The sequence below is a fragment of the Geotrypetes seraphini genome, chromosome 6, assembly GCF_902459505.1.
Source record: "Geotrypetes seraphini chromosome 6, aGeoSer1.1, whole genome shotgun sequence".
NCBI lineage: Eukaryota > Metazoa > Chordata > Amphibia > Gymnophiona > Dermophiidae > Geotrypetes > Geotrypetes seraphini.
In genome coordinates this window covers 126,930,420-126,946,531 of record NC_047089.1, presented here as the reverse complement: position 1 = coordinate 126,946,531, position 16,112 = coordinate 126,930,420, and the positions used below count along the sequence as shown (strand labels likewise).

The following is a 16,112-nucleotide window of genomic DNA, read 5'->3' as shown; positions in this document are numbered from 1 at the left end:
CCCAGCCCTCCCCCCAGCAGTCCAGCATCCACAGCACACCCCTACAGCTCATACCCACATCCGCACAGGTCAGGAACCACCCCCTACCCCCCTGCACCCCCCCATCCCACTCATTCCCCCAATCCTCCCCCCCACCCATCCCCAACCCACCAGAAACCACCACACCAACAGAGGGACACCAAAAGGCCCAAATCCCCCCTCCCGGCCCTTGAAAGCAGAACCCCAGCAAAGTCATGAAACAGAACAAACAAAGATCAAAACAGGTAACCAAGCATATTGGCAGGTCAGTGCCCCATCCCGGTCAAGGACAACATACAGGAAAAGACCCAAACAGCCCAAAACCACTGACCAGGAGAAGGAAAAGCCCACCAGTTTATAGTCTATGTGCGAACAAACAAAACCAGGACAAGTTCACACTGTCCTAGGTATCCAGATAGAAAGAACATGGCAGAAAAAACCATCTGGAAGCCCCTCGGAGGAGCTCTCATCACTCCTCACTGGCCCCAGATCCGCAAACCAGAATGTTCAAGAAAGCAAGAGCATCCCCTCAAGTGCGGGTCACCAGGTCTGGGAACCAGACATTCAGCTGTGCCTGGGCCGCAGCACTCGTGTCAAACACCACTGGTTGTCCATTATAAAGGACCCGGAGCTTGGCAGGAAACTGCAGGGTAAAGCGTAGCTGCTTCTCCACCAGGAATTTGCAGATGGGCGAAAAACCTCTCTGCAGAGCCGCCACTTGCGCTGAGTAATCCTGAAATAGCAGAATCCAATGATTCTGGAATAGTAGATCCTTCCGTTGCCGAAAGTTCTTCAAAAGCAAGTCCTTGATGGCGAAATTCAGAACCCGTATGATCACTATTCTGGGTTTAGGCATCCCCTCCTGTTTTCTGCCCAATCTGTGCGCCCTCTCAATCCTGAGCGGGCCAAAAACAGAGGATGCCAGCAACTCCTCCGCCAGCCATTTTTCCAGAACAGGGAGTAATTCCGCATCAGGCACAGACTCCGGAATGCCCACCAGACGCAAGTTATTACGTCTGGAGCGATTCTCCAAATCCTCCAGCTTTTCCGATGTGCTCTGGACAATACTCTTGAGCTGGCGGAGCTCCTCCAGCACCAGAGTGAGAGAATCCTCTGCAGTGCTCACTCTCTGCTCCACCTCTGTCACCCGGCTATTGAAGGTGGACACCGTAGCTGATAGAGTCGCCAGCGACTCGGTGACTTGATCCAGTCGGGTACCCAAGGCCAAAACCACCGCCTCTGTGAGCCGTGCGACCATGTCATCGCACGTGGTATCTGCGGCTTCCGCCGCGCCCGCCATCTTGCCGTCGGCCCCAGGCCCCGACTTCAGCCGCTCACGCTCCTTCTTGCCGCTTTTAGACGCCATCTCCGTGCCTCCTTTCTGAAGAAATCTGTCCATACAACTGCGATCTCACTGATGCATACGCTGGGGTAGATTAGATCGAGGAAGATCGTTCAGAAGGGCCAGTGCAGAGGGAGAACTTCGGAGCTCAGGGAAAACACGTCTTCCCTGCGCTCTGCACGGCCAAGCCCCCCCTACCACAAAATTTTTAAAAACACAAAGCACAGTGTACACAGAGAAAATGTTAATTATCATTTATATTCGGTTTTTTCAAAGAGGTCAAGGCAGATGATTTTAAAATATGCAATGTCACCTCAGTAACAACTATAGAAAAATAGATAAATACTGTATAGTGCAAAATATAGACAGCAGATATAAATTCTCAAAACTGACATTTTGATCACTAAATTGAAAATAAAATCATTTTTCCTACCTTTGTTGTCTGGTGATTTCATGAGTCTCTGGTTGCACTTCCTTTTGACTGTGCATCCAATATTTCTTGCTTGCTTTCTTTCTGCCTCCTGCATGCTTCCTCTCCTCCAGACCTTATTCCATTCCCCAACCAACATCTCTCTCTGTCCCTCCATGAGTCCAACTTTTCTTCCTCTCTTATTCCCCAGAACATGTGCATTTTTCACCACTGACCACCAGCCCCATTTCTCCTTCTATCACCCCTCTCCAACACCATGCCACATCTCTCCCTCCATCACTATGCCCAACATTCCTCCCCCTTGCATCCCCTTCAATGTATCCCTCTGTTTCCTCTTCACCACCATATCCATTTCTCCCTCTCATCCTTCTATTCCCCATGCATCTCTACCTCACTCCTCTCTCTAAGCCCAATTTCCCTTTCTTTCTTTCCTCATGTGCACAATCTCTTTCCCTCTCACTCACATACTTATCCCCAACATTTCTCCCTTTCTATTCCTTCCCTCCTATTTCCCAAGTTAGTGCCCCCCTTCCTCGTGTCCCATGTTCATGCCCCCCTCTCTTCCTTCTGTGTCCCCCTGCCTTCCAGCCTTTGTCCCATAACCGTGTTCCTCCCCCTCCCTTTCTCCCACATCATGTTCCCTCTCTCCCTTACTTGCTTAAGCCGCACTCGCTCCTTCTGCCTTCAGTGGCACTCATTGCAGGGACGCACAAACAGCAATTTACACATGGCGCGTGCCTGACCCACAAGCCTTCCCTCTGATGTCGGAGAGGTTTCAGGGTCAGCTACACGTAGCATGTGAACTGCTGCCTGTGCGTCCCTGCAACGAGTACTGCTGAAGGCAGAAGGAAGTAACTGAACCTGCTGACCCGGAAGGCTTTCCTCTGATGTCAGCTCTGACATCAGAGGGAAGCCCTCTAGTCGGGTTCAGTGGAGGGGGTGGGCAGGAAGGAGAAAGGGATCCTTGGCAGAAGCTTTGGCAGGTGGGTGGTGGGCAGGAAGGAATGATCCGCCGGAGGCAGCTTTGGCGGGCCCGCAGGCACTATCCTCAGCGGTGCGTACCCCTAAGGGCACACATACCATGCATTTAGAAACTGTTTTAGAGGACTGTTCAGGCATCTGGATGGCTTTTCAAAACCTGGCACTTTGTCCGGGTTTTGAAAAGCTTCCAGCTTGGGACCGCACCGGGAGGGTATATGCGAATGCAACGTGGCGACATCATGCTCATGCATGCAATGTTATTGCATCATACCTGTGTATATGCCCTCCCGATGCAGCTCCAAGCATGAGAAGAGGTTGAAGGGGTGGGGCTGGGGGGGGGGGGGGGGATAGGGCTTTGGCAAAATGGGGCGGGCCCAAAATACTTATATGCCTAGACCCCATCAAGGATTAATCCTGCCCATGAGAGAGAATATCATGAGCCCTAATGAAATAATATAATCCGTGGTATGTAATCCCAAACTCTTTTAAGTTGTAAATCATATTGAACTCCTTCAGGGGTCCATAAATACTTACGTAATCTAGTGTCTGTGTTTGTATGTATGTATGCTTGTAGCTGGGAGAAAGAGAATGAAAAGGACAAAAGGTTTAAAAAGCACTGCTGTCCAGATCTCGTGCACACAACCAAATCAGGCACTAGCAGAATAGGGCATAATTAAGCATACAGCATATCCTACTCTGTTCAGGATTCTTCCGAAAAATCCCTTGCCTAAAAGAAACACCACATGTACAACCTCACTCTCAACACAAAGTAAAAGTTCCCCTTCCCCCTCCCCTTCTGTCTTTGCCTTCGTCGTTTCCCGCCAGCTTATAGGCCAACACGGGGGCGGGGACATTGACGTGTTTCGTGACGTAATAAGCTTACCGTAGTTTTCAGAGCCTTGGAAGAGACGCCTCCTATCTTGAGAGGTCAAACCGGGTTTAGAATGGTAGCAATGGCGGCGTGCAGAGTTCCTGGTGTGCAAAGGATGATAGTGATGTTGAAGGTGAGTGTGAAAAACCGCTGCAGACAGCTGCTTGTGAGTGGCTGAAAATGAAAAGCAAACGTCTTGCATCTTTTTCTTGAGCTGGTTTTTTACCTCTTACGTTTTCGTTTCTAGCGTTCTGGAGTTGGATTGTTTCTTGTTAGTGTGTAGCTTCTGGAGCCCAGAGCTATCCATGTAGGTCCTTGTGTAGCGTGTATAGGTGAATTTTTGTTTTACGACAACGAATTATGTCCTGAAAAGAGACTGCTTTCAAAGCGCTGTCGGACATCCTGGTTCTAAGGTAACCTTTACAAAGGTGGAGCATGAGCAGGTAGTTTTTCAGTTCTCTCCGATCTGCCTGCTGTACTTGTTCTAGCGTGATAGAGTATTAATGCTCTTTTTATTTTGATAGCTGGAAATGAAAATAATGTAGTATACTTTAAATAACGTGGATGTATTAAATTATCCATACCGTTGTGAAAAGCTTAACAACATTTTTTCCTGAACAATTATTTTTTAATCAAGTTATGGTGCTTGCCAAAATTAACTGGAAAAAAAAGTTATAACATTTTGTAATTCTTATGAAATTCTCCTTTTTTAATCTTATATATTTGGGGAGGGTAATCAAAGCAGTTTCTGTGAGTAAAACATAATTTTATCATTTAAAGTGAGCTGTTTGAAAATTGTCCGCCTTAAGTGTAGGTAAACTGCACACCTTGTGTTTTGCAAGGTAGTAATACTGCCTATATTTCTGGGGTATGTTTAGATTGGAGAAGAGAAGCACAGTAATACATAAATTTGAAAACAGAATTTTGAGGGTGAGGAAGTATTCTAAAACTAAGTAGTTAGTGTAGGTGAGTAAACTAGATAGGCTGTATGGTCTTTATTTTGCAGCCATGTTTCTACAGTATTTCCAAGGGGAAAACTATCTGCAGAAAAAGCAGCCACAAATCTTTGTGGCTGAATTTTTCCAGGGCAATAATTAAACCAAAAGTGTGTGGCCATTTGCTTAATTTATTATGTGCAGTCCACAGGTAAAAAAATACCTACAGACTTAACAAATGTGACTATTTCATATTTTAATTAAAATCTAATAAGATCACATAAATAACATTTAATTATCGAAGGCTGAACACCTGTTATTTACTGTCTTTATTTTGGTCTGACAGTTTACCTTCTAGTCATATTTCACCTTTGATATATCACCAATAATGATGATAATAACAATAAGTAAGCAGATTACAAGGAATATTAGATAAAGGGATGACATAAAGAGTTAATAAAAAGCTACAATTATAGTACTAAACTAGACTCTTAACTTGAAATATTTTTGTTATTAATTTATCAATAATAGGGAAGTATAAAAGAGACATGACTAACAGTTCATGCTGCAGCAACCACCTCACTCTTGCCGTTAACGTGGTCCTTTTAGGGCTTTTAGTTTTCACATGAACCTATTCCAACTTGGATAAATAAATGTGGATTTTCCCTGTTCTTGTTCTCGTCCTTTCACCCTTCTAAAACAGCTATTGCAGTGACGGCCAACAGTATAAGCTAGGGCTGTACCTTCTTTGGAATCCTGTATGCATATATCCTCAATCATACTAGTAGATATTGTTATGCAATTGTTGCGATTCCTTCTCCTTAGGGCTGTGAATGCTGCCTCCTTAATTGTCCTTATTAATGAGTCAGTCTTATTCATATACCGGTAACTTACATAGAATGCAGGGCATAGTTAATTGCTGGAATGAATGCTTTAACTGCAATATCATTTCAAGAACCTAAAATAGATTGAGTGCTTTGCGATAATAAATTTGGATGACCACAGGGTTTGTTAGCAAAACTAATGCAAGGATCAGTTTTATGTAGGTAAAAGAATGTAGCCCCAGTCGTGGTACATGGACTTGTCATACCACTGGGGCTTGTGTGCGTGCATCTGAGAAGCTGAAAGATATTGTCATTGGTAGTTTCACTGCCAGCAGGGCCTCCCAAGGTGGACAGGTTTCAGCGGAGATGTCAGACTAACAATGTACCACCCATCTGGGCAGCAGTAGATGGGCAGTGTTGGAGGTGGAGGATCACATTTGATGCGACAACAGCAACAACGTCAAATTTATACTGCTCAGAAGAAAGGCCCAATAATCTACTTCTGTATTCTGCCACGAAAACTTGATGATGTTCATCATGTCACTAGGATTCAAACATGAGTCGATGGCATCTAACTAAAGGAGATAGATACTTAAGGCCTTGACATGTTTTATTTTGTTTAGGAGCTAGCTTAAAAAAAGTCTTAGCTACTAGCTCCTCCCCCTCCCTTACCTCACAACTTTAGCCCATTGAAGCAGCTCTCTTTGAATCTGATTTACTAAGGCCTTTTTCCTATAGAAAGTTGAGTAAATCAGTCTCTAAAACTACTCATTACTTGGCTTTTTGCGTACAGCTTTCTAGTACTTGACAAATTGTCTCCATGCCATTCTTTTTTTTTTTTAATTTGTGTACACGTTCTCCAGCATTCCCTTAAGCATATTATAAGCAGAGAGGCCTATAATTTTCCCCCTCTTGTTATATCACTTATGAATTTATGCTTCTTTTTTATTTAGTAGCTTTTCAATATGCCTATTAAGATTATCCCCTCTCTTCGTTTCCTTCTTCATGTGTGCCATATGATAGCTCTTTTACTCCCTAGTGAATTTAATAAATCTTTGGTATTGCCTAGATACGCAATATTTTTTACTTTTTATAATTTTTGCTGTATCTCAGTATACAGTAAGGCCTAAATTGCCTCTATAATTTCCCCCTCAAATTTATTTCTATATAAATTTGTTCCTCCCCCTCTTCCATCCAAACAGGAGATTCTATGCACTCGGGTTACTCTTCTATATTAAATTTCCACAGGCTAACATTGGACTACAGGCTGATCTCTCATGTATACCCCATTTACATTTGAATAAACTGGCTTATACTTCTGGATGCAGGATAATCAAGGAATACGATTCAATTTGGTCATCAAAAAATTAGTTCCTTCCTGCTCTATATTTGCAGTTTGCTTTTTCTGATTTGGAGGCCGGCTGCAGGTGCTGTGCATATTACTCACCTGGGAACATTGTGGCATGGAGGCCTGGTGGTTAGAGCTGCTGCCTCAGCACCCTGAGGTTGTGAGTTCGACCTCAGCTTGCTCCTTGTGACTCTGGGCAAGTCGCTCAACTCTCCATTGCCCCAAGTACCACAGTTAGATTGTGAGCTTGCCAGGACAGATAGGGAAAATACTTAAGAGCAGGGTACCTACTACTATTTATCATTTCTATAGTGCTGGAAAGCGAATGCAGCTCAGTAGAGCTTACAGTCAAATTGGACAGACAGGATAAGATGGGGCAACATGCCACACTTCACGTGACTAACTAGCACAGGTTCGTGAACTGTGAGCAAGGATTATGGCCACCACTTTCCCCGAACTTGTCCGCATGCAATTTTTATCTGTGGGGAAACTTAAAGCAAAAAGTGTACGCCAACAATCCACATACCCTGGATGAACTCAAGGGAAACATCACAAACACTATCCGCAGCATCACTGTTGAAGAGGTGCAAGCAGTATTGGCCAACATGATCCGACGTGCCCAAAGGTGCATAGACATGAACAGGGACCACTTTCACCATCTGTTGTAACTTGTGGGTAAGTGAATAAAAACAATCCACTTGCTCATTCATCTTGTCATACTATTGCCGGAGGCGGGCTACTTTTCCATTGCCCACACTGTATATCTCAATATCTGCAAAGAGCCTTGTGTGAGGAGGGAGGGATAAGCAATAAAAATGAAAGTGAAACCTTTTGAGCAGAATACTCCACGTGACTCGGGATCTTTGTGTGAGGTTTATAGTATTCTCTCCTTGGAGGAGAAAACCTATAATGGCAGCAGTCTGTAAAAGAGACCCAGTTCGGGAATATTTTGATGTTCCTCTACCTATGGATAAGCAGGCTTTCATGCAAAATCCAAACTTCAACCAAGAGGTGCAAGGCCTGGTGGCCCGAATCAAACAACATAATGACAAGTGCTTTGATGATGAAGATGACGAAAGGAATCTGTTTGAACAATCAAGATCTTCAGGTTGGCAAATGTTTTGATTTCATCATATTTCTTAGACTGCCTTGAGGAATGTCATATTTTGACCAAAAATATATTTGTTATTAATGCATGTTAGCCATTTTGATACAGTTGCTATGAAGTAGATTTGAAACCAGCAAATATTCTTTTTATTTTTTTTTGGGGGGGGGACATTGAACAGAATGAGTAATACTAAATGAGTAGATATGGTATCAATATTAAAATATAACAATAAACACCAGGGAGTATATTATTATCCAATGGAATATACCAATTCACAATATAAACAAATCCCAGATGAGTTATGTAGAAATAACTTAAAATTTATTGTGACGTGCTCAGACCCACAACTCTCTGATTTAGTATAAAACTGAACCAGAGCTGCCGCTGGGACCATCGTAGCATGTCGCTGTCCTTACTGCCATTATAATATTGTGTGTAGATTGAACCAAACTAAATCAAACTTGTCAAACTTATCTGTATTGTGTTCAGGCGGTTGGTTGGTCACTTATGTAAGTGGCTGCTATGGTAGCAATGAATCTCTCTCTAAAGAAATCAAACATAACTCCCCCCCCCCCCCACACACACACACACACTTGAGTTTCGTGGCCTTCATCAGGAGGGGAACTGTAACATATAAATATTACTAAAGGTTGCACTTGTTGATCTAGCAATTCTCAATATCACGTAAATGTTTATAAATTGATCCTAACATACCTTCCTGCAGCTACACTAATCGGACAAACTGGCAAGGCAGAGACTGGAAAAATGCATGCGCAAACTGGCTCACCAATCTTATCTTTAAAGGGACCCAACAAGCTGACGCATTAAGGTCTGCATAGCCGAACATTTAAGCAACATCCGCAGAAATCGTATTCAAGCCCCACTAGTTGCCCATTGGCGTGATCAGGGTCACTCTTTAGAAGATCTTAGATATAATGTGTTTTATCAAGTGAAGAAGTGTACGGGGGATGTTTCTCAGATTCTACTTGTAAAAGAGCACAGATTCATATTCAAGTGGCAGACGGACACCTCAGGGTCTTAATCTGGATTTTGATTGGTTTCAGCTGTAGAGTTCCTGTAGTAAGTTTAGACATGATGTCAGCTTGTTGAGTGTTTGTAAAGTTAGGATTGGTGAGCCAGTTTGCGCATGCATTTTTTTCAGTCTCCACCTTGCCAGCTTGTCTGGTTAGGGTAGCTGCATAAAGGTATGTTAGGATCAATATATATCATCAAAAATAGATGGCTTCAATATATATAATTTATGAGTGAAGGCAATAATCCATCAATAGTTGACTTCGTGCCATACTCTGCTGTGCTTAGATATTATCAGTATTACTTAATGCTTACAGAAATTTCATAGATATTTATTCATCTCATATAAATTATTTCATCTCTTCCTGGATCACTGTAGATATATTTCATCAGATTTCTATGGCCTCAGCGGCCACACTCGGGCGTCCTATTTCATGTAACGCTCAAGCCTATCGGTAGTCAGCCTCCTCATTGGCCTATAGAGCAATTTTCTCAACTTTGCTTATAATTTAAATAAATATATAAATTAGATTTAATGAAAGTGCTTCATTTTGAGGAAGCCTGAGCTCAAAGTGGGAGGCCCAAAAAAGCAGTAATATTTTACCCTGACTGAACGATCCTCCATGTGCGCCTCTGACAGCTGACTCAGCATCCCCGCTCTGAAGAGGCTCACCGTAGCTCTAATAGAAGTGAATGGGAGAACCAGGAGCATGCATCCCTGCTCATCAGAGTGGGGATGCGAAAGCATGTGGCTGCTCCCACTGTCAACGGTGCACATGGAGGATCACTCATTCAGGGTAAGTATTACTGCTTTTTTGGGTTCCTCTCCACAGTGTCCCTTTAATGAAGGTTTATTATTAGATACGTACATTTTCTGTATTAGTGATTACAAATTTGGGACCTGCTCAACCCATTTTGCTCATCAGCTAGTGTTAGTGTTTTTGCGGCCCCAGAAAAATTTTTTTCGTCAAATGCGGCCCAGGGAAGCCAAAAGGTTGGACACCCCTGGTTTATAGCAACATAAACCTCATCAGCATATTGTGAAGTAATACAAAAACTATACAAAAATTAACTTCAGACCTAGTACAAGTCTATCATTCAAGTATAACTTCCAAAACTCACATAACAAGCCCCCCCCCCGCTCCCCATAAATTATGTAGTGTGCCCCATAACATCAGTACTGCTATTGGAAAAACTGTACAAGCCAAATTACCTCCAGATCTTTATACAGAAACCTGGTGACCCGGGAAACTACAGACCGTTGAGTCTGACCTCGGTTCCGGGGAAAATGGCGAAAGCACTAATAAAAGATAACATTGATGAACACATTTGAAAGAAACAAACTTCTGATAACCAGCCAGCATGGATTCTGCAAGGAGAGATAATGCCTAACGAACTTATTGCACTTCTTCGAAGGAATTAACAAAAGGTTGGACAGAGGAGACCCTATAGACATCATATACCTAGACTTCCAAAAAGCCTTTGACAAGGTACCCCATGAACACCTACTTTGGAAACTGATGAACCATGGGGTGGAAGAAGACATACATAGATGGATCAGAAATTGGTTGGCGGGTAGGAAACAGGGTAGGAGTGAAGGGCCATTACTCGGACTGGAGAAGGGTCACAAGTGGTGTTCCGCAGGGCTCGGTGCTCGGACTGCTGCTATTTAATATATTTATAAATGATCTAGAAACAGGGACGAAGTGCGAGATAATAAAATTTGCGGACGACACCAAAATATTTAATGGAGCTCGGACTAAAGAGGACTGCGAAGAATTACAAAGGGACTTGAACAAACTAGGGGAATGGGCGACGAGATGGCAGATGAAGTTCAACGTTGAGAAATGTAAAGTACTGCATGTGGTAAGCAGAAACCGAGGTACAGCTATACGATGGGAGGGATGTTATTGAATAAGAGTACCCAAGAAAGGGACTTGGGGGTAATGGTGGACATGACAATGATGCAGACGGCACAGTGTGCAGCGGCCGCTAAGAGAGCGAATAGGATGCTAGGCATAATCAAGAAGGGTATTACAACCATAACGAAAGAAGTTATCCTGCCATTGGTGCGTCCGCATCTGGAGTACTGTGTCCAATATTGGTCGCCGTATCTTAAGGATATGGCGATACTCGAGAGGGTTCAGAGGAGAGCGACACGTCTGATAAAAGGTATGGAAAACCTCTCATATGCTGAAAGATTGGAGAAGAGGAGACTTAGAGGGGATATGATAAGAGACTTACAAGATCATGAAGGGCATAGAGAGAGTAGAGAGGGACAGATTCTTCAAACTTTTGAAAAATAAAAACAAGAGGGCATTCGGAAAAAAAAGAGGACAGATTCAAAACGAATGCTAGGAAGTTTTTCTTTACCCAACATATGGTGGACACCTGGAATGCGCTTCCAGAGGGCATAATAGGGCAGTGTACGGTACTGGGGTTCAAGAAAGGATTGGACAATTTCCTGCTGGAAAAGGGGATAGAGGGGTATAGATAAAGGATTACTGCACAGGTCCTGGACCTGTTGGGCCGCCGCGTGAGCGGACCGCTGGGCACGATGGACCTCAGGTCTGACCCAGCGGAGGCATTGCTTATGTTCTTATGGGAACTGGAAGGAAGGGGAGAAGTGCTGCACCTGTGACAGGGGGCTGCTGGAGGGAAGAGAAGGGAAAAAGAGATGCCATACTAAGCAAATGAAGGAAGAGGGAATGAAATACTGAACATAGAGAGAGGGAGAGACGTAGGGAGGTATCGAACGGATGGGAAATAATGGGCATGGAGAGGAGAATAGGGACAGGGACAAACAGGGAGATGTTGCTTGGGAATGGACAGAGAGGGGCAATGTTAGATATGGGAGGGGCTATATGGACACAAAGGGAAAGTGCTAGATGTGGGAGAGAATAGGAGTGTGAGATCTAGAGTAGTGATGACAAATACAGGTCGAAGGACACAGATTTGATGCTGGTTGGGACACAGAAGGGAAAGATAGGTACACAAAGATGGATGGAGAGCACAGAGAAGAAATGTCAAATGAGCAGGAGGCCCTGGTGAGCGAGTTAAGAGAAGATAGAAGGAAACAGAAACTAGAGCATGGGACTTGAAAAATAAAATGACCAGACAACAAAACGTAGAAAGAATAATTCTATTTTATTTTTGTGATTAGAATAAATGAGAAATTTTTATCCTGCCAGTACTTGTGTTGGCCATAAGTAGGGCCCAGGGCAGAAATTTGGGAGAGGATCCCAAAGCCCACTAATAGCCTATGCCATCTTCAGCTTCCAGCAGGCTTAGGGCTTTCTGTAGCCAGGGGGCAGTTGCCCCAATTGCACTCCTAGGCCTAACACTATCCCTGGCATATGTGATCTTTGTTTTACACAGTATAGGAGGAAATGGATCTTTCTATTTCTTTGATGTTGTACTACATGGAAGGTATGACTTCTTGGATTTTGGTTTTGTTTATCATTTTTGGTCAGTTATTTATTCTGTGTGTGACCAAAGTATTCTGTTAGGATGAATTTTCTATATACCGTTCAATTTTCCTGATAGTGGAGTGGGTATTTTGAGGAGAGATGGGTTTTGTATCTGTGATTTATAAAACGACAGTTGTACAGAATGGTTTCATTTTTACTTTAATAAAATGATTACTTGTTAGTTTAATATAATTTCAATATAAAATCATAACTATTCAAGGTTTATGTGGATGGGATCAGACAAAGTTTGCAGGGCCAGATATTTTCCCCAAGGCATTCTCTAATGTAAACCTTAATTAAGCCTTTCAAAATTTAATCCATAAAAGACACCTAAAATAATGTGAAATTGAAGTGGTGTTTGAACAGATGCATTGTAAGGGAGAGGGAAATGCTCTTACAATATACCGCAGTGTTCTCCCAGGTCCTTTTAGCCGGGCACTCCGCCTGCCTAATTTAGATGACTGCCCGGCTGTCATCTATCGGGAATCCTGGAATTGCTGAGCTGGGACAGACTCGAGCTACCGGAGGCACCCCGTGTTTCCAGAACTCGTCTTTGTGGCACCTCCCCAGCTTCATCGCAGGAGTCTGGAGCATCACACTGGAATCGGAGGGGATCGCTGCTCGGAGAGGGGAGGGGCGGGCTGTCGGGGCACAACGATTTTCCAACGATCTTGGGAGGGGGGTGTGTGTGCTTATTTTAGATGTCACCCACGTCTTCCGCTCCTGGAAACTTTAGCCTGGGAAATTGGCCATTGCGCACGGTTCTTCGCAGTTGGGCAGGCTCACTGCATTGGGGGCGTCATGTCCTTGGGATCCCTGCGGCCAGGCTCCGGCGTTTCCTGCGTTGAAAGGATGAAGGGCTTCCACTGGGCAGGATGCTGAAGGGATCTTCTTGACTTTGACCTCTTCAAGGATGGGCTACGCTGACCCTTCCGCCGGCAGCGACCTCCTGTGGGATCTAAACTTTGTTCTTTATCTTTATCTGCGCCTTCGCCGTGGTCACCTTGCGGCAACAGATCCTGTATGGGGACAAATACTTGAAGAGGTAAGGCGACCGAGTTGCAGAGGTAGCCCTGAGCCCGGGGAATCCGAGGGCATGTTTCCCCTGGCCAATTTTAAATAATTGTCTCCCTCTTCCCCCCCCCCAGGATATGTAGAATGATGTTTAGGAAGAGAGCTAGGATATAACCAGCTGAACCCCACACCGAAAGGCTTCAGCTCTAGAGTCTAAACTTTGCCTAGAGATCAAATATTTGATTATTAATCGGTGTAGCATTTGCGTTTAAAAATGGGGAACCCTCCCAGTTTACTTCATACTCTTCGTGCTGCTGTTGGGGGGGGGGGTGTTGGGGTGTTGGAACCCTCTATTATAGAGTAAACTTAACTTTTTCCTGATTTATTTTTATTTTTAGGAAAAAGTTAAGTTTTCTCTAATGTGGGGGGTTGCACCCCCACACACCCCCCAACGGCAGCGTGAAGACTATGGAGTAAAGTGTGTGTCCCCCCACGCCCCCTGTCGGAGCTCTTTAAAAGTAGCTTTTTAGGCGGCGCGCTGGGATCTTGTGCCGATTTGTGTGCGCTGCAATGTCGGCGTGCTGAAGTCTCGCGTGCTTTTGTCCCGTCACCAAATAAATGGCCCACTGCATTTCTATTAAGAGTGCCAGCTTCTGTGGAACAGAAACTCACATACATTGAGTGAAAAGGCTACCTCCTTTCATACTACCGCTCCATATTCTCCCAAATGTCCAAACTGGCCCACACAAAGATGCTCCCTACGATTGTCCCTTCACCCTGTAGACTGCCTCACCCCTAAAATCTACTCCCTACACCTGCACCACCTTCCTGCAAACTGTCCTACCCCTAAAATCTACACCCTGTAACTGCCCCACTACCCTACAAATTGCCTTACCCCAAAAATACCCCTTCAATTTCCACACTACCTCAATCAACCTCCCAAAACTACCCTACAACTATGCTGCCATCTTGCAAACTGCATTATACCCAAAGAATATCCCCTCAAATGCCACATATTTTAAAAGTTACCCCTGCAACTGCCCCATCCACAAAAATAATCCAACTTCTCCACTATCTTGCAAACTGTCCCACCCCCCAAAAATATCCCTTTACCACTGCCACACTTCCTCAAAACTATCCCCAGCAACTGCCCTACATCCCATACATTTCTCATACCACAAAAAATAACTCCTCAATTGCCACATCCTTAAAAGTTCTCTATGCAATTGCTTCACCACCCCAAAAACTCCTCTACTCTCAAAATACCCTGCAAATGCCCAAACGTAATCAATCCAGCCCCAAAATACTACTGCTACAATTGTCCCACAATACTATAAACTTCCCCAACCCCAGCATATAAGACCCATAACCACTATAAGCCCAAAAACCAGGTCTTCTCTTACCAAGACATCACAAGCATGTGTCCTAAGTTCAGTTCCTAATGTTTCTGTTGCATGATGACTGGGACACCTCCCAAGGGTTGTGAGTGCTGCCTCTACAGCATCCTTAGCTAAGCTGACTCAGGGAGGGAAGGCTAGCATGTGAGTTAAATCCAAGTCCTTCTCATGCTACTGAGTCAACAAGTTGCTTTGAGATTGAAACCATTTTTCCCTTTTTTTGGTTTGGTAAATTGATCTATGATTACCTTACATTGAAAATGAGATCAACTTGTAAATTATTTATGAGCCTTTTAATATAATGTAAATAAAATGAAATAAAACATATTAATAATAATAATAATTTTATTTTTATATACCGCCCTACCACATAACTAGGCGGTTCACATACAGTACTAAAAATATACCAACAGTGAATAAAAATACAATCTAAAAACAACTAAAATTATACAATAATTGAATAAAATGCATTCGCGAAAATAGATAGATATTCCTTAAAGTACAACTGTAAAATCAATGTGCAAATTTCCAATCAATATTCTGAAACATCAATTTACAAACTTAGTTTCCTAAAGGACATGTATGAATGGGCCTGAGAAATAATAGAACTTAACCATGAATCCATTTTACCTGCTTGAAAACCAAGCAATTTATCAAAGAATCTCTTGTAACGACAAGGCTTAATAATCGGGAACACAAATAAGTATTGCCCTCGAGTTATTCTTTTAGGTTTATATCTTTCAAAACATAGAGACAAGTAATTAGGAGCTATACCAAACAATACTTTAAAACTGGTGCAACCAAAGTTAAACAGTACTCTAGCCTCAAAAAACAGCCAATGCAACTGTTTGTAGGATGAAGTAATATGGTCATGTTTTTCAGCCCAGAAATTAAAAGGACTACCGTATTTAGCCTTAGACATGGTGATGGAAATGCTGATGGTGGCTTAGATTATCAAGAAGATAGTATGCAGTGTTCTCCCCAGGGTCTTTTAGCCGGGCGCTCCGCCCACCTAATTTAGATGACCGCCCGGCTGCCATCTATCGGGAATCCTGCTGCTGCCGCCGTTCAACATAAAAAAATCCTCCCAAAAAAACATTTCTCACCGGCTTGGAGATGAGAACTCATGCTTCGGGGCTCTAAGGTGTGTGTGCCGGCTTCCCTTCGAAACTAGAAGTTACGTCGGGGGGGGGGGGGGAGAAGAAAAGGGAAGCCGGTACGCACACCTTAGAGCCCTGAAGAATGAGTTCGCTACGGGCTAAGGCAGGAGACTGGTCAACGACGGATAGAAGCTTACAACTTGCTTCGGGATTTCCTCGCTGCCAGGTCCTGCCTACTTTCT

At 43.6% G+C, this 16,112-nt stretch overlaps 1 protein-coding gene across 1 annotated transcript in view; it reads left to right on the top strand.

Moving 5' to 3' along the window:
* Positions 1–3,645: 3,645 nt before the first annotated feature.
* PCCA (propionyl-CoA carboxylase subunit alpha) overlaps positions 3,646–16,112 on the top strand; it is a 937,632-nt gene continuing 925,165 nt past the window's right edge. Inside the window, exon 1 of the mRNA XM_033947881.1 lies at positions 3,646–3,775. Coding sequence (XP_033803772.1) covers positions 3,716–3,775 — 60 coding nt within the window. The 5' untranslated portion in view covers positions 3,646–3,715. The remainder of the gene's footprint in view (positions 3,776–16,112) is intronic.